The sequence below is a fragment of the Sminthopsis crassicaudata genome, chromosome 4 (genome assembly GCF_048593235.1).
Source record: "Sminthopsis crassicaudata isolate SCR6 chromosome 4, ASM4859323v1, whole genome shotgun sequence".
NCBI classification, from domain to species: Eukaryota; Metazoa; Chordata; class Mammalia; order Dasyuromorphia; family Dasyuridae; genus Sminthopsis; species Sminthopsis crassicaudata.
Window position 1 is genome coordinate 198,621,945 of NC_133620.1, and position 26,466 is coordinate 198,648,410.

The following is a 26,466-nucleotide window of genomic DNA, read 5'->3' on the forward strand; positions in this document are numbered from 1 at the left end:
AAATAGTGCCCACCAATGAAGAAATGGCTAAACAAGTTATGATATAGTAATGCAATGGAAAATACTATTGTGCTACAAGTAATTATGTTGGGGATCACTTCAGAAAAAATCTGGAAAATCTTTTATGAACTAACAGAGGGAAATGAGCAGAATTAGGAGAATAATATATACATATAATAACAGCACACTGGAAAGATAATCAACTTTAAAAGACCTAGGAACTCTGTTCAACACAATAACCACTCACAATTCCAAAGTATCATGGAGAAACATGCTCTCCACCTTCAAATAGAGAACTGATGGACTCACATTGTAGACTGAAACATTTTCTTCTCTGTGTTTTTCTTACTTTTTCTGGACTTGGCTAATATAGGAATTTGTTTTGCATAACTATGCAAACTTATAATGGATTTTAGTTTTTTGTTTTAATTTTGCATCCTCAATAGCTATAGAAGGTGGAGAAAAGGGGAAGAGGATTCAGAACTGCAAATAAAATAAAACTGAATTTTAAAAAAAAGAATACAGAACATGATCATGGATCAAAAAAGTAATATATGACTTGGTTTTACATTGGGCTACGTCCTTTTGTGAGTAGTCAGTACTTCTCTATCACTGATGTATTCAATCATTAAACAGGAAAAATAGAGAATTATAAATAGATTCCTTAATACCAAACACATACCAAATCTTCGATTTAAGTTGTTAAACATTCCTCTAAGTTTTTACTATGTTATCCAATGGATCAAAGATATAGAATTGAAAAGTCATACAGTCCAATGCCTTTTCTTTACAAATGAGGAAACTGAAAATTAGAGTAATTTTCTAAGAACCATACTGATAGCTAAGTGGAAGAATAAATCCTTTAATTTCAAGTGCAGTTTTATTTTCATGGGTGTGCCTAAGAATGAAGGGCAGGAAGAGCTTAAAGTTGCAAACTACAGATAATAAGGGCTTTTATTCTCCTTTAAAATTTGTCTTTCTATTGCTCAATTCAATTTCTTTAAGGTTAGGCTTGGGTCTTTAAACAGAATCATTTGCAAGACTAGTTAGTATGGCTTCATCAACACAATGATTTATTTCTTATTTTGGAATAATCATTACATTGATGTTTTAATATATAAGTAGATATGTTAAGTCAAATCAACCAGCACTTATTAAATGATTATGTTCTAGGCATTGTATGAGCATACAAAGAAAAACAAAAAAACAAAAACAAAAACAAAAAAATAGTTCCTGCTGTCAAATAGCTCAAGGATTCATTAGTATTCGACAGTATTTTATACTTTTTTTAAATAAGATTTTGAGTTTCCAAACTTCATTTCTCCCTCCCTCCTTTACTTCCCGCCTCGACAGCAAGCAATCTGATATAGGTTATACATGTACAATCCCAAGTATTCATTAGACAACCTGCCAACAAAGTATACAAACAAGATATTTATTATTTTCAATTGAACGAGTTTTTGTGACCCCACGTAGATTCAGAAATACTGGCGTACTTTACCATTTCCTTTTCCAGCTCATTTTACAAATAAAGGAACTGAGGCAAACAAGATTAAGTGATTTCCCCAGGATCACATAGCTAGGAAGTATCTGGGGCCAGATTTGATTCAAGAAGATGTCTTTCTGACTTCACTACCTACCTGCCCACAAACAGGATATGGAAAAGATAAATTAGAGATGATTTTGTAGGGAATACACTAACAATGAGGAAGCTCAGGGAAGACTTCTTTTTTTTTTTTTTTTCCCTGAGGCTGGGGTTAAGTGACTTGCCCAGGGTCACACAGCTGGGACATGTTAAGCGTCTGAGACCAAACTTGAACTCTGGTCCTCCTGAATTCAGGGCTGGTGCTCTATCCACTGCGCCACCTAGCTGCCCCCAAGGAAGACTTCTTAAAGTAAGTAGTTTTATTAGGACTTGAAGGAAATCAGGGAAGCCAGGAGGCAGAAATGAATAGGAAATTATTCCAGATATAGGAACAGCCAATCCCTGGAATTGGGAAATGGAGTATCATGCTTGAGGAACAATCCAGAGGTCAGTGTCACTATATCATAAAGTACATAGCAGAGAAGAAGGGGTAAGAAATTTGGAAAGGTATGAAGGGGCTCTCTTCTAGGTCTGATGGCCACTCTACTACACTTTCTCAACCTGTATAAACTTGTCTCAAAGCCAGCTGCTAAATAGGCACTAGAGCTACAAAAGCAGCTGAATTTTCTTTTATTCACTCTAAGTACTTCTCTCCTAAACTATTTCTTGATTTCTTGATTTTTCTTGTATTATTTGAAGTTCATGCCTTTGAGTAATTCAGAATAAAATGATTATTTATAAAATATTTACTCCCTTACTTAAAAAATTATTGCAAACTTTAGTTTTAAAAAGCAAAAGGTAAAAGAAAGAAAAATCTCTATCTATAAATATCCATACACATATCTATATGGGATACAATCTAGCTAAAATTTTGATTGAATGAGACATAAAATACCATCATTCTGAAGAAATGTGTCAAATGATATCCAAATGATATCTTTCCATCTTAAGGTCTATTCTATATAAAATTCTCTAGATGTCCCAAAAGATGCAATTTAGGCTATTTCCTCATTCTTGTATGTGATACTAAGTATACAAGCTTTTTAATGTTCTGAAAGAAAAGGATAACATTAAAAATGATCCTGGTAAATTGGAAAAATGGTTTTAAAAACTATATCAAAAAAGACACAAAACAATACATTTTGGGGGGAAAAAATCTTAAGACTACAAAGAAATAATAAGGAACTACTGGCTAATAATAATAACAGCTAGATTATATATAGCATTTAAGATTTGCAAAGCACTTTACAAATATCTCATTTTATCCTCAAACTTGGGAGGTAGATGTTATTATCATTTTACAGATGAGGAAACTAAGGTAGGCCACAGTTACATGATTTGCTCGAGTTCATACAGCTAGTGTCAGAGGTAATGGATATGAAACCAATTCTTTCTGACTCTACATCTGGTGTTCTCTCCCAGGACAACTAGTACTGTGTAATTACAAATATTCATGAAAATGCCCAGAGTTCAAACTAACTGGCATTTGAATGAAATTCAGCAAAGCAATGCTATTGCAAACAAAAGAAAACAACAAAAAAACAAAAAAAAAAAAAAAAAAAAAAAAAAACAAAACCAAGATGACACCAAGAAATAGGATAGAAAAGACCTGACAACAATTCTTTCTATGTACTTGCATTTGTTGGAGCCTTAGTAGGGTGTTCTGTTTAGTTTTGATAGCAACCCCCATTAACAAGGCACCTTCAAATTGAAGAAGATGTTTTCCTCCCAACTATCTCCTGGGAGAGGGAAACTACAGCTTGGAGAGGTAAATTGATTTATCTTTGGTCACAGGACTAATAAGTATCAGAGCTGGGATTTGAACTCAGATATTTTAACTAAGTGTAGTGCCCTTTCTACTATATCAAGCTGTCTCAAAAGATCTAAGATAACATCAGTGAGAATATATATATGATAACCATTCTTCACCTTCACATAATTGCCAGTGGTATTCCTAAATTCATAAAGATATAGAATGACCATATCATTCTCTGGCTCAGGAAGCTCTAGTGGTTCCCAATTGCCTATATGTCTTGCCTTGTTCATGAATTAAATTTAAGTAAGGCATAAACCTTACCCAAACCTTATTCTCTCTTTCAATCATCAAAGTCCAGTGTGGAAAGACAAAAGTAATGATGACTGGGGATGGCTGAGGATACAGTGGATAACCTTGACCAACTCTACACATTCTACAATGTGCACTTCATTTACCTTCATGGAAATTGGAACAAACTGTTCTCATCTGCCCCTTCTGCACGTGTCCCTTAACTCATCAGTAGAGGTGAAGCCTGTCAGTTACCTTCAACCTGGTTTAGCTCATCTGCCAAGAAGGTTGTCCTGGGGTGTGGCTGTTGCTGAATATGCTACAAGTTAACTTCTTGGAGCCACTGGTGAATGTTGGGTGACAAGTGGTCAGCTCTGAAAAGTGCTCAGCAAACCATTTTTACCAGAAGTACTAGGACTCCCCCAAATACCCCATAAAAATGATGAAAAGAATATGAACATCAGGATAAAACTTGTGGACAACAAGGGAGAAGTTTCTAGGTTCTATAGTTTACCTATTTCTTCCCTTGCTATGTCATCAAGAAATAGTGGGAATGGGGGAAGAATATTTCCATGTGAAAATTTATTCTGTCCATATGACTGACAGCAAAATTACAGGTGAGACCTTCAATGCTTAGCACAAAGTAGGTCTTAATAAATGCATGTTTGACTTCAAAAATCATTCAAGCTCCCCATCTTAATGCATGTTCCAAAATGAAGTTGCAGGGCTGATCTACCTCACAGGAATTTTACTATGACATATGAAGAGCCAACAATTTTCTAAATAAAACATGAATAGAAGTAAGATATATAAGCAAAGGGTTCAAATAGCAAAGGCCAAATAACAGTAGAATGATCTCTGGTTCCTTTGGTTTCCATTCCTTACTTGCACACTTTGGTCCAGAAAGACAAAGGAAAAAAGAAAATCCCTCTTTATTCACTTAGAAGTCCTCTAACTTGGCCCCTAGTCTTTGGAAGCTCAATGGTGCAGTAGATAGAGGTCTGAGTCCAGAGTGAGGAGAACCTGAATTCAAATCTGGCCTCAGTTATTAGCTATGAGTCACTTAACTCACTAGGTGAGTAAAGTCTCAGTTTCCTCGCCTGGAAAATAAGCTGGAGAAGGAAACAGCAAACCATTCTTTACATCATCTTTTTAAAGAAGTAGAGAACTCAAGTGATTTGTATAAAGTATTCATTATGATGGATGGCACATCAACTTTGATTTCAGGTTACTCATATCTTCAGCTTGAAAGTAAAAGATGACTCCAAAGCTACATAGATGATTCTGATTCTGGATTAAATCAAAGAAGTCTTTCAAAACTTCAACTCAGTTGACAGAATGAGGGCTTAGAGTTATAGAACCTAAGTTCAAATTCTAGTTCTGCTACTTGTTTCTTATTAATCTTTCTTAGAATTCAGGTTGTTCATCTGTAAGGTGAAGAGCATCGTTAAGGTCATTTCTAGGATTAAACCTAATAATCCTTTGGCTCATTTCATCTTTGCAATAGAATCTATCCATCTACAGAGACCTTTCCTCAAAATAACAGAGGATGAGTGAAAGACCAATTGAGAAGAAGTAAAAATAAAAATCACTGATCATATCAATAATCACAATATAAAAAGACATTTGGTTAAGTAATTTTCCTCTTTAAAAGTGAATGGCAAGAAACTATGTACATAACATAAAGAGAACAGGAGGTAAATTTTTAACTTCAGGTATTTGTTTTATTCACCTGTCAACATAGCACTTTAAAAGCTGTAACCTTAAAAAATGAAAGGAACTATTTCAAACAATGATTCCTTTTAGCAAATTACTAGTTATACTTTAACTTGGTGCCATGATAAAATCACCAAAAGATAGCGAGTTTATAAGGTATATTTTTACTAGAGCATTTCAAGTAACTGAAGCTGAGACATCCATAAGTTTTGTCCTGGGCACCTGTTGCAAGAGGCACCCTCATCATATATGCAAACAAAGCAAACATTCACCTTCATTCTGGGAAAAGAGAGAAATCTTATTGAGTCTTTTTGTGGTAGTAGTAGTGGGAACTTTGGTTCAGGTCATCCAACACTATTGTATTAGCATTAAAATGCTAATACAATTGCCTTTCCTCATAGGGTCTTAGAATAATAATTAATACCCAAAGAATATAAGACCTTAATTGACCTCACCCTAAAGATGACACATCCAGTTAAGCAAGGAGCCTGGAGAACAATTCTGTGATGTGGATTCAGAGTCCTGACCTACAGCACAAGTGAGTAATTTAATGAACTTACTTTCCAAAGTACCTTTGTGTGATTTATAAGACTCTCATTCAAATATATTCAAAGGTTCTACCTAAACCTTCTACAATAAAAAATTATTTTCTCCAAGAAAAAGAACTCTTGTGAAGTTATGGAGAGCTTGATTTTTCTTTCAGCTTAATGATGTCTGAAAAGCCTACAGCAAAGGATAAACTAAAAAATACCATAAAACTGCTTTCGTTGGCATTACCTTCCTATATTTAGCCATTTAATAATTGCAAGCAGCTTCAAAAGACAAGAAAGTCTCCCAGTCAGGAGACTGATGAGTCCATATTTCTAACCACATAGGATCAGAAAGGCATTAGCATCAGAGAATGTTTGTCTCTTGATAAGACAATCACAGGTTTAAAATTCAAAAATTCAAATATAAAGTATTGGCCAAATTGATGAGATGTGACCATCAGAATGAAGACTTACCTCAAGATCGTGACAACTGCGCCTATTTCTGACATTTTCACATCTACTTGGGGAGTGAGAACATCTATTCAGCGAGTCAGAACCCCGATTCCGACAGTCGGCACTCCGGCTTCGATTGTTGGCACACCCATTACATCTGCCACAGCCACAGCTACAGCAAGGTCGACCTCCCATCTATCTATGGGGTTGAACTACTCTTCAAGTTCTCCAAAAGAATAAAGAAGTGTCTTGGCTGAGCTATGGCAGCCAGGACTATGCACAGAGCCAGGTCTTCTTCCAATAGTTCCTGAAGATGTCAGTGCTAATGCTTCAACCCTGTTCCTGGCAGGAGATGTAGCTGTGTCCAGCTTTCCAGATGCCCCACAAAAAACCCCTGATGGTGGGGCCCCCAAATTGTCCCCAAATGGAGTCAATTGTGAGGGATTCCCAAACAAATGAATGTGGGCTAATAGTCAACACTGAACTACAGTATTCACAAATCCAAGAAGGAAATATGAAAAACAAAGCTATCCATCTATCCAGTCAAAATAATAATCTTCACCATTTGCTGGCAGCAGGAAAATACCTGAGTGGCTTAGGGCAGCAGGTCATCTTTATTGTGGGGATGATGTCATAGGAGCCACAATTCTTTTTATTCCTTCTGAGTTGTATGAGTTGGAAGAGTTCAGATGTTGAAGGACAATAATAGTAATTATTATTTATAGAGAGCTTTGTATTTGCTCAACGCTTTACAATCAGTTGTTAGTAATTCTACAGAGTTACTCCTCCTAAAACCCTACAGGTTAGTTAGAATTAGCATAAACCTATGTGTGCAGAAGTAGATCTGAGAATAGAATTCATAGAATCTCAGAAGGGTCTTAGAGTCAGCCTAGGGAACCAGAATCTCTTCTCTATCTTTCCAGATAAGTGGTCTTTCAGCCTCTAAAGACCTGCAATGGAGAAGGAGCTCACTACTTCCCTCAAAGGTGCCCAATCCATTTTTAGACAGCTCTAATAGGGAATTTTGACTGACATCAAGTCTAAATTCAACTATCTGTAATTTCTACCCACTACTCTATTTCTACTCTATACTACTATCTCTGTCTCTATACCCCATGCTCATCTTAGTTCTAAACAGAATAAATCTAATCCCTCTTCCACTTAATATTAGACTATACTAAAGATCTTTACTAATGGATTCTGTCTATCACTCAAGGAACAGCCTAGCTAATTGTTCAGAGGTTTGTCACCAGAAAGTTGGAGCCAGTTAATGTTTTTGATGATTTCTTTTGTGGTTGTTCAGTTATTTTTTTTTTCAGTTCTGTCCAACTCTTTGTGATTCTTTTTGGGGCTTTTTCTTGGGGAGTGGTTTGCCATTTTCTTCTCCAGTTCATTTTACACATTGAGGAAAACAATAGTTAAGTGACTTGTGCAGAATCACATTAAGTGTCTGAAGCCGGATGTGAATTCAGAAAGATGAGGCTACCCAACTTCAGACCTGTGCTTTATCCATTCTACTTTCCTGCCCTTGCCTCTGCTTCTCACATTCCTGATTCCTGAAGATGCCTCCTAACTTTAAATTCACATGATAATTTTTTTTCATTTTCTCTCCTTCTAGAAGCTTTTCCTGATCCACCTTAGCAGTGATAACTTTCCCTTTTCAGACTTCTGTTAATACTCTGCTTGCCCCTCTTATTAAATTCAACAAATGTTGTTTAAATATTAATAAATAAAGGAGATTCTTATAGGTATAAAAAGAAAACAACTCTGATCTACAACATTGTAGAAACAAACTAATCTTGCCCTCTACAGAGGAATATTAAGAAAGCGTTTTAAAATATGCTAGTTTGAAATCTTTGGACTAATCTGAAATTGAAATCTTTTCAGTCCTTAATTTTTAATCTATGAAATAATGCCTCATCCTTTCTCTCTGTTCAGCCCAGAAATGGCCTCCATTCTGAAGTAATTAGTGTGGTGAAGACACTGAAACAAGTCTTTTTTCCTACCACCCTCAGATTGACCAGATTTAAGATAATTATCCTCTTAAAAGAAGGAAGAAATCTTTTTTATTATTTCAGTTGGTGGAAGTCAGGATGGTAATGGCCAGGTGGAAAGGAGGATTCTTGAAGGGGGTAGTCAAAGAGGAATTGAATGGTTTGGGGAAAATGGTTTTCCAAGGGTAAGCTGAAAGTTAAGTGATTATCATTCTGTTTGGAGAAATTAACTATTAACTAAACTTTTACCCTACTCTGAGCTGTATGCTGTGAAACAGTCTTTGTTTAGTCATTTTTCAGTTGAGTCCAACTCTTTGTGACCCCCCCCCATATGTGTGCTAAGAAAATCCAGATGGAGCCACTTAATCCTGTTGTATGACTTGCCCAAATTCACAAAGTTGAGGCCAAATGTGAATTTAGGAAGATTAATCTAGGTCTAGCACTCTATCTATTGAGCCACCTTTGATTAAAATCTTATAAATTATGAGTTCAAAATAATTTGTTGCAGAGAGATGTCCATGGCATGATGGGACTCAGGTAATTTGGATATGTTCTCTCTCTAAACTGAATAAAATTGGGATTACAATGATAAATTAGTTTTTGTTTTTAAAATGATTCTTGAAGACTTAGGCTTATAGTGCTAAGCAGAACGCAACATTTTCTTCCACAAAATATGCATAGGTAAATAAATATAAGGCAATTTGAAAGGGAAGAAATATTGAAAAATTAGAGGATTTATGGAAGTCTTTCAAGAAAAGCTAAATCTTAAAAAATTCTAAAATGCTTGAAGTGAGGAAGAAGTGTCTTTTAGACATGAAGGCAGAGAAAGGAAACAGAATGTCAAATGTGATGAAGAATTAATAATCCAGTATGAAATAACTAATATTGAAAAGGAGTAAGAGAAAATGAAGTTAGAAAGATAGGTTAGAATACACTTTTATATTATTATGTACCATATCCTATCCTGCTATCAAATCGTAAAAACGATGAGAAGAGAGACTATTTATTTATTATGTTATTTAAACTTAAAATAATTGGACTTTGAATCCGAAAGATTTGAGTTCAAATTCTAGTTCAGTTCAGACACTTACTAGCTGTGTGACCTTCTCTCAGCCTCAATTTTTTCATCTGTAAAATAAGAATTATAACAGAACTTACCTCATAGGTTTGTTGTAAGGATGAAATAGGATAAAATATGTAAAGCAATAAAGCTAATATTATCATGATTATTATTGCTTAGAACATAAGAGATAACCAAGAAATGCTAGCTGAATTTAAAAATCTCTCTATTTAATAGGTTTGTTGGGATGGGGAATGGGAGAAAGACAAAGACAGAGAGATAGAAAAAGGGGAAGGAAGAGGAGAGAGAGAAAGAAATAAAAGGAGAGAAGAGAAATAATAAGAGACCTTAAATGATTAGATGTGAGTTCCTGGGTGACCTCATTAATTAATAAAGACCCCATTGTACAAAAGTACTAACCAGGCATCTGTGGGATACCAATTTTTAATTTACAATTTAAAGAACAAGAGATACAAATGATATATACAATGCAAACTAGGGAAAAATGAATAAAATTACCATCCAATATGATAACATAGGTTAACAAAATTCGAAAATAAGAACAAAATAAAAACTTTACAAGAAAGAAATGCTTCAATGAAACAAATCCTCCAAAATCTGAGAAATTCCTTGAAGCAGTTAATAGTGTGAAAGAACTAAAGAAAATAATTTTGTGTTTTCTGGAATTTTTTATCTATTTTCATCTTGTAGCATTAATTTTTTTTCCTCTAATGTCTTTTTTTTTAAATTTTTTTATTGTATATATATATATGTATATATATATATTTATAATATTATCCCTTGTATTCATTTTTCCAAATTACCCCCCCTCCCTCTATTCCCTCCCCCCGATGACAGGCAATCCCATACATTTTACATGTGTTACAATATAGTCTAGGTACAATACATGTGTGTGAATATCATTTTCTTGTTTGTAGCATTAATTTTAATAACTATCTTTATTTCTGCTTCAACTATTCCTAGGCTTCCATCAAATATAACTTATCCTGATCACCAAGAAAAAAAAAATGAACATAATCTTAAGCAATATTACTTACTAAAACAATAGAATTTAGGAATATATAACTATCAGCTATATGATTTAAATTTGTGAATTTGAACTTGTATCAGTATTTCCTTAATAAATTATCTAAGTACTTCAATAATTATTTTATAGATTCATGGTGGACTCTGAGTTTTTTGTTATTGTCATCTTTCTGGACGCAATCATGATTAAGTAACTTGCCTAGGATCACACAGCTATTAAATGTCTGAGACAGACTTTGAACTCAAGTCCTCCTGACTTCAGGGCCAGTGTTCTATATACTCTGTAACCTACCTGTCCTTTGTTTTTTTTAAACATTAACATCTTATATCTTAAAAAAGAAGGGGAGAATTTAGAAAAGGATATGAGCTAGTCATGTTGTAATAATGAGGTATAAAGGAACAATTTGGCTCTCAATTGCTCTACTCTTCTTATCAAGAACTCTATTGGAATGTCTCCAGAAAGTTGAACTTATTGGAGAACAAAAGGAATAAAGATTTAGAAGTATAAAACATCTTTAAAATCATCTTCAGTCTTACCTTTTCATTTTTCAAATGAGGAAACTGAGGCACACCAAGATGAAGTGACTTTTCTAACATCTCATAGGAAGTAAGTAATGAAGCTGAGATTTGAACCAAAGCATTGCAATTCATTTTTTTTTCCATTGTGCCATACTATAGGGATGGGATTATGGTGAGGTGAGGAAACTGGGACTAAGGATATCTACATAAAGAAGTAACTTAGTTCCTGTTTTACCTCAATAGTCCTCTGAGAAGACCTCTCCCCCCAGTGCTAAGACCTTTGAGGAATGGGAAGCAATTTGGGACCCAGGATGCTATTCACAAATATTCTGCTATTCACAAAACTCCCCAAACCCTCAAATTCAAGGAAAAGAAAATCCTCTCTAACTGGGATTAAGTGTAGGACAAGGAAGGAATGGGACACTTTATTTCTTTTGGGGATACACTATCTTCACTATCTCAGATTATAGCATAATAGTTTTTTGGGTTTTTTTTCCCAGAATCATATGAATGATTATTGCATTGTTGCATCAATGAAGGGAAATAAGTATTTATTATGTACCTATTATATGTCATGGGCAGGTAGGTGGTGGAATGGATGGAGTGCCAGGTTTCAAGTGAGGAAGATAATTTCTTGAGTTCAAATCTGGTCTCAAACACATCTAGTAGTGGGATCCTGGACAAATCACTTAATTTTGTTTGCCTCAGTTTCCTCATCTGGCAAATGAGTTAGAGAAGGAAATGCAAACCATTCCTGTATCTTTTCCAAGAAAACTTCAAACAGGGTCACAAAGAATCATACATGAGTGAAATGACTAAACAACAACTTTGTGCCAGGCACTATGCTAAGTGCTTTATAAATATTACTATCTTTGAGCTTCAGGACAACTCTGGGAGGGAAATGTTGTTATGATCTTCATTTTACAGTTGAAGAAACAGAGACAAACAGAAATTTAGCTACTTGCCCAGAATTATACTGCTAATAAGTGTCTAAAGCTATTTTTGAACTCAAGTCTTCCTGATTCCAAGCCTAGCATTCTACTTCACCATATAATTGCTCTCTAGGTATATTAAAATAGGAAACACTAAAAATTTTTATGCAAATAGTTAATAGAATGACCAAGCTATGTAGTTAGATAAATAATTGATATAAAAGGAAAGTCTGGAATTTATCATAGAAAATCCAAAATTTAGGGGCAGCTAGGTGGCGCAATGGATAGAGCACCAGCCCTGAATTCAGGAGGACCAGAGTTCAAGTTTGGTCTCAGACACTTAACACTTCCTAGCTGTGTGACCCTGGGCAAGTCACTTAACCCCAGCCTCAGGGGGGAAAAAGAAAAAAAGAAAATCCAAAATTTAAACAAACATGGTAAAAATTAAAAGATGTATCTATTTTTATTCTGCAAAAAATCAAGTGGAGACTAATAGAACAAAAAATCAAAATGTGTAAGAAACCATTGACTGCTTCACACATTTTGATGTATTGACTCATGTTATCCTGTAATCTAGGTCTTATTTCATAATGAGATTTTAAACACCTTGAGAAAAATGTCTATATATTTTCTTTTAAATCACAAGTAGGATTACCAATCTAGGCCCACAGTGTGTGCTTAATAAAACATGTTGAATTGAATTATTCTTGTTAAAAAATTTACACTAGCTGGGAACTGGAAAAGCTCCACCTTGATGATTAAAAATGAATTGGGCAATATAAAAGCTGTCAAAAGAAATTGTGTTTTAGCAATCATTGAAGATATTCAAGATGAAAGAAGAAACCAGTTTCTTATGGGTGATTTAGGAGATTAGTGACTCATTGAAGATCATTCTGATATAGTGTCAGTGACACTCAGGACTTAAAACATAACTTTCTGAAATAAAAACTATATACACATTTGACATGTCATTTCTTATGTTAATGAAGGTGAATTTTATGTACAATATAAATTATATATTCTTCTATTTAAGTATTATCATTCCTTCCAGATCAGCAATATAACATCAGTGTAGAGTTACCTTAAACAAAGGGAAAAAAATTCACAAGAAAAATTATGTTTTGCTTAAGTTGTCCCAATAATAGCTCAACAATCTACTTCATTTGCTAAGGTAAACTGCATTCTAGAGTGTCCGAAAATACAATAACTTCTTGCTATAATGTAGAAAGTCACATAATATCTTTTTTCTCTTGACAAAACATAACTGATTCACATTGGCAAGGGTTATAAAAAAAATAACAAAAAGTTCATTTCCCTACCTGTAGTTACTGTTAGCAGCGCTCTTTGGGAAAAAAAATTCTAACTAAAGTATAATGTTTAGGATCCATTTTCTAGTTTTCTGAAAAGAAATATTTCTTTGAAATTAGGGTATTTCTTCAAGTGCTGAAAGCATTTGCATAATAGTACTTTGGACAAATTCTCTTTTTAAAAATATATTAACCAACAACAATAATGTTATTTCTTGGGTGAACCATAATAAAACTTATATAATCAATATTGTTATCACCCCTTCTTATACAAGGAAGAGAAATTAATGCAAACCCTCTTTATAATATGTTATACTCAGTCTGAATATGATTCATTTCATGCTATTACTTTTGCATATATTTCCCATAGATCTTTCTAGGAAAAGAAAAAATATTTTGAACTAAGTCCTAAATATCTTAAATAAATAATTTCTTATTAAAGTTGTGCTATAATTAAATACAAAGATTCAAAAAAAAAAGGAATACTACTCTAAAAATAAATGTAAGGTTAGGTATTTTTGCTCCTTTAAGAATTAAATTCTAGTAATCTTCTGTTGTGATTTGTGGTTACAGGCACATTTTTTTCCTTAGTAGATTTAAATATGTGTTTGGGAGTCAATATTATGCTTGTAATTATAAACCTACATTTCAATTTATACAGGCAGGTGAAGTGGATGTTTTTCTCACTGTAATTGAAGGGTTCAATACATATTGATAGATTAAAGAATTTCCCACAGCCTACTTCATGTACAAAGTAAATTGAAAATAAATAAATAAGCATAGAAAGAAGGATACAAATAATTAATATAACCAGATTTTTGTCATTTTGGGAACTAAAAAATCAAATAAGCTAGTTTAAATGTACTGAAATTCTTAAATCTAAGACTGAATAAAGCTTGTTGGACTTCCCTAACCATTAGAGATATTCATTTTAATATTTAAGTTCTGTTCTTAATACCTCACTTTTATCCCCAAATTGAGTAAAAAATTTTGAGCATTGTGGAATTAATTTTTTTAAAAGAGGAAAAAACACAATTTGATCTTTAGCCTGGAGCAATGACTGACTGGTCTATCAGGTTTTGTTTCCAGTTGCAATTTTTTTTTTCTTTTTTGTAGAAGGGAATGAAATATGATCATGACTCAAAAGTGCTTATGATGAAATTAAATTATTTTAATTACTTAATTCTGAAAATTCCTAACTTAACACTTGATTTCAGCATATCTGGGAATGTGCTATATATGTAGTTAGTTTTTTGAACTGTTCAGTTTTTAGCATAAGGACTTACACTTTGTAAACTGGAAAATTCTACAAATCAGGCCTTGATTTATTGTTTTGTTCATCATCTAGATTTTAAAAATTATAGAAAAAATATTAACGATGTAGATTAACCTTAAAAAATGTGGTATCTACATTTTTTGGAGAAGGGAAGAGCTGGCTGTTAAATACTTTCTGGAATGCCCTGGAATGTATCCCATAGGTTTAATTTAGTGACTTTACAGAGAAAGTTAAAGGCATGAGTTAACTTCTAGTATTTGGTTGATCTCATATAAAAGGTTCACTAGATAGGATCATAGGATGATATGCCTCAAGCTAGAAAGGCCTTCAACATTGCGTCAGATCAATTTATTTTACAGATGAAGAAACTGAGGTCCATATCTTTCAAAATATTATATTATCCTGATTGATATTATTCTAACTATTCTAAAGCTTTTGCTGTAATTTTCTTAGGAAAGTTTTTAAGGAAAAAAGGTACACAAGTCATTTATCATTCAGCCTCCCCAAATCAGTTAATCCTTTAGTATGCTGCTAAATCCAGACACAATGAAATTCGATATTTATTTTTATAGCAAAGTTTCTTCTCTAGACCACTGGATCTTAAAATAAGTTGTAACAAAGAAATTATTCTTAGCTCTACCCAGTTTCGACCAGCAAAACCAGTTGTCACACTAACCTAAAACAAAGGATTCCTTTTCTAGTCTGCTGACAAATAAACCTCCACATTTTCCTACATTACCATACTGTGCTGAAAGTAATATTTTTTGCATAATGAAAATAATGCAACTAAAACTAATTACTGCTTCTTAATGTGAACCCCCAATTAAGGCGAGATTTTATTTTCTTAGGCAACATAATTTCCATGCATCTTATCTATGCTACTATACAATATTACAAATGATAGTAACTACAACATTCAAGAGAATAGAAAGCATTGTATATGTTTTCACAGGTAATTGGTAAGTGAATACTAACTATGCATATCATGTTACCTCCTGTATATTGCTTCCCTTTTAATGTAAACTTAATGAAAATATGCATGTAAAAGGAAATTCAGGCAGATGGTATATATGACTTAAAGAGAAAGAGTACCTTACGGCAAAAAAGATGAGAAAATGATCCACTTAGAAATATTACTTATTATCCTGCAGCACTTTGATATAAATTGCCACTTTTGTTGCCTACCACTGTTCTAAAATGTTTTTTGGTGGTGGGGTTTTTGTTTGTTTGTTTGTTTGTTTGTTTGTTATGGTAAAGGTGGTTGGGATGGGTAGATTACATAGTTTTTGTTTTTCTTTGCATCTTAATATGTCAAATGTACAATTTTATCAGTTATGTAAAAAGGCAAATTAATACACAATGACTACAAAATATAAGAGGAAATAACTTTTGAAAGAACTCTGACTAATGCTGTGACCAATTGTGGCTTTCTGGACTGATGCTTCCTGTCTCTTGGCATCTAGACCAGAAGTACACAATGGAACATCCATTTTCAGACTCCACCAATGGGGAAGATTTGTTTTTTGTGATTGTGCTTATTTGTTAGAAGGCAAGATTTCTATAGAGGGATAGGTAAGTTAATAGGTAGTAATAAGGAGATTTTTTAAAAGGAAAGAAAAAAAGTATCACTAAAACATTTTAATAAACAGAAAAAATAAGTCAATGCTGAAAAGATAACAAAAAAAGAAAGACAATTTTGTTATTAATACAAATAAATTTAATATACCACTAAGCCTTGTTTTCTTCTAATGTCTTTCAGGACTCAGATGGCTCTGGAGGGGAAAGTGAGGCACGCAACTTTGCACATCCCTCCTTCACTCATTAAATCCAACTCACTTGTATGTCATAACATCACCTCCCTGATGTCAAGGTCCTCTTTGAGAATAAAGACAAATAACAACAATCTGCCCTTTCTTGATGCCTTTCACACCTGTCACATTATCTGTCTGACTACTCTGCACCTGTTGCTCAGCCTGATTTCATCTACTGGAATAAAATCCCTTCCCAGGTTAAGTTTATCCCCTCCAATCCTATCACATTGCAGCTGCTGTTGTTGTTTGTCCTTCCTTCTGGAAGAGGATCTATGCAGATCACTCAAGTTTTGACTAACTTCATTTCCCTCATCCCTCTCTTACTGGAGCACTGAAGTAGTGTATCAAATTCTTCCAAATGCCTTCCTTCATAGAGGGAAGAACATAGCAGTTCATTCCACTCAGCTTCTGTAGCATTTTCCCTTCTGTTATGCTTGTTCACATAGTTCAAGAGGCCCCCACTCCAGTACCCCCTTGCTTGTCCCACTTTATGCTTGCTCCCATTAGATTGTAAGTTACTTGAGGTTAGAGACTATCTTTCTTTTTATTAACCCCAGTACTGTGCCTGGTACATAGTAGGCATTTAATAAATGTTGACCAGATTGGATTGATATAATTGAAAAATTCTTACACCTTGGATCTGCCTCTCAATCTAACACTTTGGAATTCTAGGTCCTTTCTGTGGGCCCTACAGGAGTTTGTTTTCTGTGTTGTCACCTTAAGGGGTGGGATTGTATCAATTTTTCTATTTGAATTCCCCAGAGCTCAATACAGAGCTTAGCATACAGGAAACATTCAATAAAGTACTCTTCGTTTATTTATTCATTTTCTTTTTTTTAATGTAAAATAAATCTTACATTCTTGCAAAAGTGAGTGCCTAGGCACCTTTGAAATTCCAAAGGCAGCATTTTATTTCTTAACCTGTATTTATTAATTTTCTTTTTAAAAAAATATGTGTAGCAGTTATTTACAATTCCACATAAATCCTCTTTTGGTTTTCTTTGTATGATGAAATGTTAATGTTTATTGATAATTAGATTCATAACAAAAAAGAAATTTTTTTAAAAAGGCAAATTAAAACAAAGTTGTGATTATGGGGTTATGAGGCACCATTTTTGCTCATACACTGCTTGTGACATGGATATCTGTTTTACTTTCTGAAGAGTAATCCAACAACATGTAAAGAATTGCAAATCTGAATATACATTTTAACCAAATAACAACACTCCGGGGGACATACTGTGCAGAAGTAAGTTAGAAAAGAAAAGAAAGGGCATTTCTAGAAAGATGATCATTGTAGCACTAATACTCAGACAGGTAATGACAAAAATAATTTATAATAAGAGATCTGTTTAAATCATTTTTCATCATTTCCAACACTTCTTGATCTCATTTGAGGTGTTCTTGGCAAAAGCACTGAAGTGGTTTTCTATTTTCTTCTCCAGCTCATTTTATTTATGAGGAATTGAGACAAATAAGGTTATTAAGTGACCAGGGTCACACAGTTAATAAGTATCTGGGGTCAGATTTGAATGCATGAAGATAAGTCCTTCTGATTCTATGCCCAGTATTCTATCAACTGTGCTACTTAGCTGCCCATATAATCAGAGAAGAGCTAAGCAAGATTGGTATATTTTTTAAAGTACAAATGTTAGTATATAGAGATGTTTTTCATAAAATAATGTCATCAAGTAAAAATTTAAAAGAACATAAGAAAATATATACTGAAGGAATGTGGGAATATTAAAATGCATATTATGATGAAAAAGGTGAGAGAATATCTGAAATGAATTATATAGCCTAATATTTAAGTGTTTTAAAATTTCTGTTAAATTAAGCGCCTAATAAAAATAAAGACTATACAAAATGGTCATTGCCTTAGCTCAAATTTTACCTTTTTGAGGATATGCTCTGTGAGCAAAGGGGTTTGTGTTTCAGGGGAGATCTCATAGGGCTGGAGTTCTCTGGAATGTCTTGTATATTCTGAGGTTTCTTGAGAAGCTTCATGATCTTCAACAGGTGGCTCCAAAACGCTATAGGGATTTAAAAATTGAATCATTATTAAGATGTGAATCCTTCTATGAGTCGACCATAATTTTGCAGCCTGTGCTAAGGAGAGTCAAAACAGAGAAGGGAAATTGTAGACCAATATTCCTAAGGAATACTGACAAAAAAAATTTTTTTAAATAAAATTTTAGCAAGGAGACTACCACAACAAAGATTAAATGCTATGATCAGAAATGCAAGGCAGGTTCAATATTAGAAAACTACAATCTTCCATATTAACAAAAAAAGAACAAAAATTATATGATTATATCAATAAATGCAGAAAAAAATTTTGACAAGAAAGAACATCCAATCCTTATGAGTAAAATGGGATGGGTAAAAATACTAGAAAGCACTGGAAAAAATGGATCTTTCCTTTATCTTTCAAGCAGTATCTATCTAATGGGCAGGTAGGTGGCAGTGTAGTTAGAGTATCAGGCCTGGAGTCAAGAAGATGAGTTCAAATTTGGCCTTAGTTTAAATCACTTTCTTCATCTGTAAAATGAGCTAGAAAAGAAAACTCTAGTTTCTTTGCCAATAAAACCCCATAGAGGAAAAGTCATGAAGAATCAGCCAAAACTGAAATGACTGAACAATAAAAAATCTATCTAAAATCAGCATTTTATGTAATGAAGAAAAACCAGAGGCATTTCTATTTACATTAAGGGGAAAGCAAGGACATCCAGTAACACCATTACTAGTTGATATTAACTACAGTGATAAGAAAAAAAAAATCAATTGAAGGAATAAGCAAAAGCTTATAAGGAAATAAAATTAGCAGTTTTGCAGTTGATATATTAATAATGGCTAGCATAAGTAAAATGAGCAGAACCAGAGGATCAATATACACTTCAACAACAATACTGTATGAGGATGTATTCTGATGGCAGTGGATATCTTCGACAAAAAGAAGATCTAATTCAGTTCCAGTTGATCAATGATGGACAGAATCAGCAACACCCAGAAAAGGAACACTAGGAAATGAGTGTAAACTGTTTGCATTTTTGTTTTTCTTCCCAGGTTATTTTTACCTTCTAAATCCAATTCTCCTTGTGCAACAAGAGAACTGTTTGGCTCTGTACACATATATTATATCTAGGGGTTAAGTGACTTGCCCAGGATCACACAGCTAGGAAGTGTTAAGTGTCTGAGATCAGATTTGAACTCTGGTCCTCCAATTCAGGGCTGGTGCTCTATCCACTGCGCAGCAACTTGCTGCCCCAGCTATAACATAATTAGCATGTATAAGATTGCTTGCCATCTAGGGGAGAGGGTGGAGAGAGAGAAGGGAAAAGTAGGAGCAAAAGTGAGTGCAAGGGATAATGTAAAAAATTCCCCAGGCAATATTCTGTCAATAAAAAGTTATAATAAAAAATAATAATGGCTAGCATTTATGTAGCACTTTAAGGATTACAAAGCACTTTATAGATGTTAACTTATTTGATTCTCACAAAAACCAAGTAGGTGCTATTGTCATTTCTGTTTTACAGATGAGAAAAGTCAGACACACATAGTTGAAATGACTTACCCAAGATCAAGCATCAAGTAAGTTTCTGAAGCAAATACAAGCCAAGGTCTTACTAACTACATTCTGTACTTACCCCCTAATTGCCTATGATATGATTTACTTAAAGAATCCTAGTCATTTAAAAAAAATAATTAAAATAGTTAATTTCAGCAAAGTTGCAAGATATAAAAAAACCCACATAAATCACAAGCAATCTTATAGAATAACAAATATGATCAGGATTTTTAAATAGTTAAAATTACTGTAAAAATATAAAAGAATTGGAAGTATTTGCTAAGATACCACAGGAATTATATGAACACAATGCAAAACACTCTACATAAATACAGAGCAAAATATTTGGATAAATATTATTTGCTCAAAAGCAAAATGGCTCAATGTGACAAAAATAACAATTCTACCTAAATCAATTTATTTTTTCAGTGACATAATCAAACCACTAAAAAATTACTTAATGCTGTTAGGGAAAAAAGTAACAAAATTTATCTGGGACTTTAGAAGATATCCAAACAAGTCACATTTTACAGGTGATAAAACAGAGATCCAGAGAATTTAAATGACCTGCCTATTTAACTAATGGGAACCAAGATGGCAGCATGGTAGAAAGAATTTTGGACCTGGAGTTAGAACACTTGGGTACAAATACCTTATCAAATATATCAGCTTCCTGAACCCAAGTGAATTATTTAAATTCCTGTAGTCTCAGTTTCCTCGATTATAAAGCCAAGATAATAGTGCCTGATTCATGAAGTCACAGATGGCAATAATATTAGCTAGCATAAATAGCTAAATAAAAGCTGCTAAATGCTTTCTAAGTATTTAGACTTAGTTGGTCCTCACAACTATTTGGGAAGTAGGTACAATTATTATCCCTACTTTAGAGGAAGAAACAGAGAAATAGAGGATAATCACAAAGCTAATAAGTGTCTGAGGCTAGATACTGGATTTGAATTCAGTACTTGCTGACTCCAGGCATAGCATTCTATCCACTGTACAATTTGTAATGGTGACTAAATGAAAGAAAATAAGGGCATTGCAATTAATAAAATACTATGTAATTGTTGTTATTTGCCAAAAAACTATAATTGGAATTTCCTCTTGTGCCATGAAGTAGAGGGAACAACCATGAAAAACATAAAGTACCCTCACAATGTTGTTTGTAATAGGGATTTTTGTTATTCCTTTCTCAGTGGATAATTCTCTTCCTGAGACATCAGAGAAGTTGTGATAACCTCCTTTTTTTAGCCCTTTTTTTGAGCAATCAGGGAAGGTGTGATCACCTCCTTTTTGGGGGTTCTCACCTCCTTGAGAAATCAGGGAGGTCATGACCACCTATGTTCTACAATGAGATATTATGGGCCAGAACTCTGAACTTGAAACAAAAGATTCTTACAAGGTACTGAGTCAGTGGAATTGATAGACAATAGTTATCTAATTTATCATGGTTCAGTATGATTGATTTAATCCTACAAGGAGATATTATGGGCCAGAACTTGAAACAAGGTACTAAGTGGAATTGAGGAGACAATGGTTAAATCTAGTTTAGCATTGATTTAACCCTATAACAAATAATGGTTTCCTAGTGATACAATGATTGGTGTATATTCAATATGTAGCATATAAACTAGAAGCCTCAGCCAGGGAGATTCAGAGATTCAGAGACAAGTGGACAGAAGGCTGGAGGCTGAAGGCTGGAGCACAAACTCTTGGACTCAGATTCATCCCATCTCACACCACATTGGTGGCAGGTTCTCCTCCTTCACTTCTCCACTAAAACCAAGATTCCAAAAGGCCTCCAGAAAACTAGCTCAGCCCCAAGTGAAGGAGATAGGACTTTGAAAGAGACAATAAAGGAAAAGGACTTTTAATACCTGGCTGTACTTGTGGTGATTTCTGAACTGAAACAAAGGCTGCCTCCAGAGACCCCAAGAAAACCTCAACAGAAAACATTACATTTTAGAGAGAACATTACATAAGTCCAATAGCTTTCTATCTGGAGTGGATATTATGTTTCATCATGTCATTTAGAATTGTAATTGATTATTGTGTTGATCACAATTCCTAAGGCTTTCAGAGTTGATTGTTCTTATAATATTTTGTTAACATATAAATTGTTCTCCTTTTTCTATTCACTTCACTTTGTAATAGTTCATACAAGTCTTTCTAGGTTTTACAAAAACCATTCCATTCATCATTTCTTACAATACAATACTATTCCATCACATTCATATAACTTGGCCAGTTACTACTTGATTGAAGAACAATCTAATCATGTTCTTTGCCACCACAAAAAAGAGACTGCACATAAAGGGATGCTAAAGGGAGATGAGAGGATCACATGAGCAAAAGCACTATTTATTGCAGTGGTCCTCAAACTTTTTAAACAGGGGCCAGTTCACTGTCCCTCAGACTGCTGGAAGGCCAGACTATAGTAAAAACAAAAACTCACACTCTGTCTCCGCCCTTCAGCCCATTTGCCATAATCTGGCGGGCCGCATCTGGTCCTTGGGCCGTAATGTGAGAACCCCTGATTATTGGATTGGGCTCCTCTCATGGAACTAGAAAAAAAAGGTCCTCAGCAAGAATCTATCTTCCCCTCTTTCACATTCCCTATTCACATTCTTAGTCATCAGTCATCTCTGAGTCAATCCCCCTTTGATTTAAGGCCAAATCATTGGACTTAAGAGTCAGGGAAACCAGAGTTCAGATCTGGCCTCAGATTCTTACTGGCTGGGTGACCCTGAGTAAGTCATGTAAACTGTTTCCCCATCTGTAATATGGGGATATCTCTTACGATTTCTGTGAAGATAAAATGATATAATATTTATAAAGTGTTTCTCAAGCTTATCATCATCAGGAGTTTTGCATTGCTGAAATAACACAGACAACTCCTGTTGGAGTGCCAGTAACTGACAACTATCTCAAATACCATTGGTGTCTGAAAGATTGAGAAGGGTGCTATACACTGCACAATATCCATAGTATATTGCAGCAAATCAGAAGTTCCTCTCATCATCTCTGTTAAATATGCAAAAGCTAAATTGCTAACAAGCTAGAGAAATACAAAATAGATAGAAATGTGGTCATTTCAGCTTCTATAGTTTTAAGAATATAAAATGTCAATAAAATTTATATTATGTACAAACTTTCCTAAAAAATAAGTTTTGTTTTTTTTTAAATAGGGGAAGAGTGCTCAACTTCTTATGGAATGATTTAGGAAAGCATAAAAGTCAAAACAAACACTTTCTGTACTTCATAAGATATTTTTGAAGGAGGCATCTATGAAAAGAAGGTGCCACTTCTTACTTGTTAGGTGATTTAAAAGGGATTGGGGGCAGGGAGAACTTTTCTGAACTTTTTATTGGGGGATCTAAATTAAAATTGAGTATACTACCATACACTTCTACAAAAACAAAATTGTTCCAAACCAGGGTATTATGATTGGCTTTGAAACCATAATAAATTGAGGAGAAATAACTCTGTCTCAGGAAAATACAAATCTTGAAAGAAAAAAAAAAAGGAATGAAGTTATGCTAACCAATTAATTATATTTAATTATAGGTGTTACTACTCTGATTAGCAACATATGCCATTAATTATTCTTCCCTACTGTGAGATTGGCAAACACTAAAATCTTTAGAAAAAAAGATATATTTTCATTAAGGACAAAGTATTTTCCAAGAAGTTAGTAACTAATTTGAATTGTTTAGGGATATAAATAGTATAATTGATGACTAAAAATCAAATCTTTACTTGAGAAGGGCAGAGCTGAGCTCAGATAATTTAGGCAAATCAATTTTTACTAGAAAAAGAACAAATTTGTAGAGTTCAGATGTGTTGATTCTCTCCCCTGTCTATTCTAAACTTTCATTTTTTTGATTCATGATCTTTCTTTTATTTCTTTTTTTTTTTTTTTAGTCTCTTTGTGTTCCTCATGGAATTAAACTTTCTAAAGTACCAAGTCTGAGTTTCCTCTTTTATTCAATTTCTATGTTATTACCTTGTGGATCCCTGAAGCAGGTGGTGAGGACAGAAATAATGCCCCATGCTAGAAATTACCATGTTTCTGATTATACAATCAAATTCTACCCTCTGCTCTCTTTATGATTGTTTTCTTTCTCATTTTACATGATGTTTTTTCTCTGAATTCACACCCTCCTACCCTTCTGGGTAGTAGGAATCCTTAGGAGTTCTAATTTTCCTTCTTGTGAGACAGAATATTGTTCAAAGATACACAAGTTTCTATTAGGTAAATGATCTTCTTTGAAAAAATTCCTGAAGATAACCATTATAAGATTTTCATCTTTATAAGGTTTCCATTATAGAATTTTTCTCTCCCTCTAAGGGAGTGTTCTTCGGTGGAATCTCTTCCCACCACTGAGCCAAGATCTCCCTTTCTTCTTCCTGCTTTAATTCCTCCCTTTGTTACCTCACCCATCTTCCTCTAGCCCCTCTTCTTGTGGAGAGACAGTTATTATCCCTCTAATGTTTACCATTGACTTGATTGGAGCACATCAGATATCCCTCTCCAGCTTCTACCTTTCTTCTCCCCATTTATGTATCCTCCCATTCTGCAGTTCAGTTCCACAAAAATACATTAATTCATGAGTAGGAGGGGTTTTGAGATTGAGTTAATCTGTTTCTATTTTGTTCCTTCTCCACTAGCACTTTTCTTATTTAAGTTTCACTTTCATATAGTTTTAGGAAGAAATCCCTTAATTTCTCTGCTGTTACTTGTTTACCCATAGGTATCTTTACCTATGCTTTCCCCCCTCCTTTTAATTGTCTCTAGAGATGGGATAATTTACTTCCTTACTTCTGCTTTCTGTGATAGTTGCATTTAAATATTTTTCTGTTGTCTAGGTTGTTTGCAAATCAAATTATCTCCTCATATTTTTGTTTTGTTTTTCTTTTTTGGTAAGAATTCTTCAAATGCTTCTCTTATATTGAAATTCATCTTTTTTGTTGATGAGTAGGCTCAGATTTTTATGTCATTTTGGGTTGCATCTTAAATCTTTTTTGCTTTCCTAAATATTATTATTTTACTTTCTTCTTTAAGTTTCTGGGGACTATAGAATAATCTTGTATTATTTAAATTTACTTTCTTTTATGTTTGAAGTGCTTTCTCCTGGTTGTTTGCATTTTCATTTTCATTGGAATTATTAAATTTAACCACTATGTTTCTTGAAGTTAAGTTTTTGTTTTGTTTTTATGAAGTTAACAGGAGAATTCTTTCCATTGATACTTTATGTTCTGCTTTCAGAAGTTCTGGTCTAAATTATTTCTTGCCTTATGAGGTTCAAGATTTCTGACTTGTCAAGTTCTTCTGGGATGCATATGATCCTTAAATTGTTTTTATGCATCTTATCTGAAAGATCAATGAGTTTTGGTTATAATGTATAGAAATTTGTTGAGTATGGGGATCATGTATTCTTTTAAACTTAATTATTTTTTGCTTCTCTTCTTCCAGTTGAGAATAAAATATGCTGAAGTCAAGGGCAATCAATTGTTCTCTTTTTCATTTCTTTGGAAAGCCTTGACATTGTGAATTCAAGTTTTTCTATGCTCTTGTGAGAATCCATAAGATTCTCTGTTTTAGCAATTGTTGGTTTGATTTCCTCTGTCTCACAATAATTTGTTTAGAGATATTTACATTATTTAGATGTTTTGGCAGCTTTCTGTTTTAATGACTTCCCTCTTAATTTATCTGAAAATATTTTAGCAGAAGTTTGTTTTTGGTTTTTTTCTTCTGAGAGCTTTAATTATTTTAGTCCTTTCTCTTTATATTCTCCTATTGCTCCCTTTATGAGTTCCTTCCCTTTGATAACCTGTTTATCCTGGGGGCAAATGTGTCTCAGCCTTCAATTTTCACCAGCCTCAGTTCTTGTTCCAAGAGACTTCTGTAGGGATTATTGCCACCAAATGGATGCCAGTCCTTTATTCTTCGGACCTGGTATGGCCCTTCACACTTGGTGGCACTCTGCCTTTGTTCCATCATTTCTTCAATTTTTTGATTGAACATGGCAGCCCCCAGTTAGAATGCAATCCTGGTTTCTTTCTTCTCCCTCCCTTCCACTCTTCTGCAAGTGGGGTAGAATTGAGGTTTGTTGCTTGCTGCCACAAAATGAATGATAGCCAGGGAGGGATATGCTGGTAAAGATTATAACAATACCAAGGGAATTGCTGAGTAGATCTGACAGCAGAAGCCAAAAGGTAGAGCTGTACACCCTGTCAGGACTTGAGGGATAGGGGATGGTAGGTGGTACTGAGTGAGCACATTAGAGATTAATGTTATCTAATGTTAGTTCATAAGGAATACCCGGAATAACATACCTGGTGTCCTGGAGTGTGGAAACAACTATGATTATTCGATATCTGGCACATAATTCCTCTTTTGGGTACTTCTTTGAACTTAGTAGAAATTGGAAAAAATATTTAAGCCTACATCTTGTTCCATCACTACCTTTCTTATTCATGCAGATCGAATAGTCAGCCAGCCTCAGCCTATTCTAGTCACAATCTATTAGGAAGGAGGAAATAATAGATAACAAAATCAGCCGCAACAACAACTACTTGCTATTCCCCCAATCCATCCATCATTCCTTCTTCCTTGCTCAA

At 34.0% G+C, this 26,466-nt stretch overlaps 1 protein-coding gene across 1 annotated transcript in view; it reads right to left on the reverse strand.

Moving 5' to 3' along the window:
* Window positions 1-26,466, reverse strand: part of CRYBG1 (crystallin beta-gamma domain containing 1) — a 252,229-nt gene that overhangs the window by 139,657 nt on the left and 86,106 nt on the right. The window contains exon 2 of the mRNA XM_074310169.1: window positions 18,169-18,307. Within this exon, the coding sequence (XP_074166270.1) occupies window positions 18,169-18,307 (139 nt within the window). The remainder of the gene's footprint in view (window positions 1-18,168; window positions 18,308-26,466) is intronic.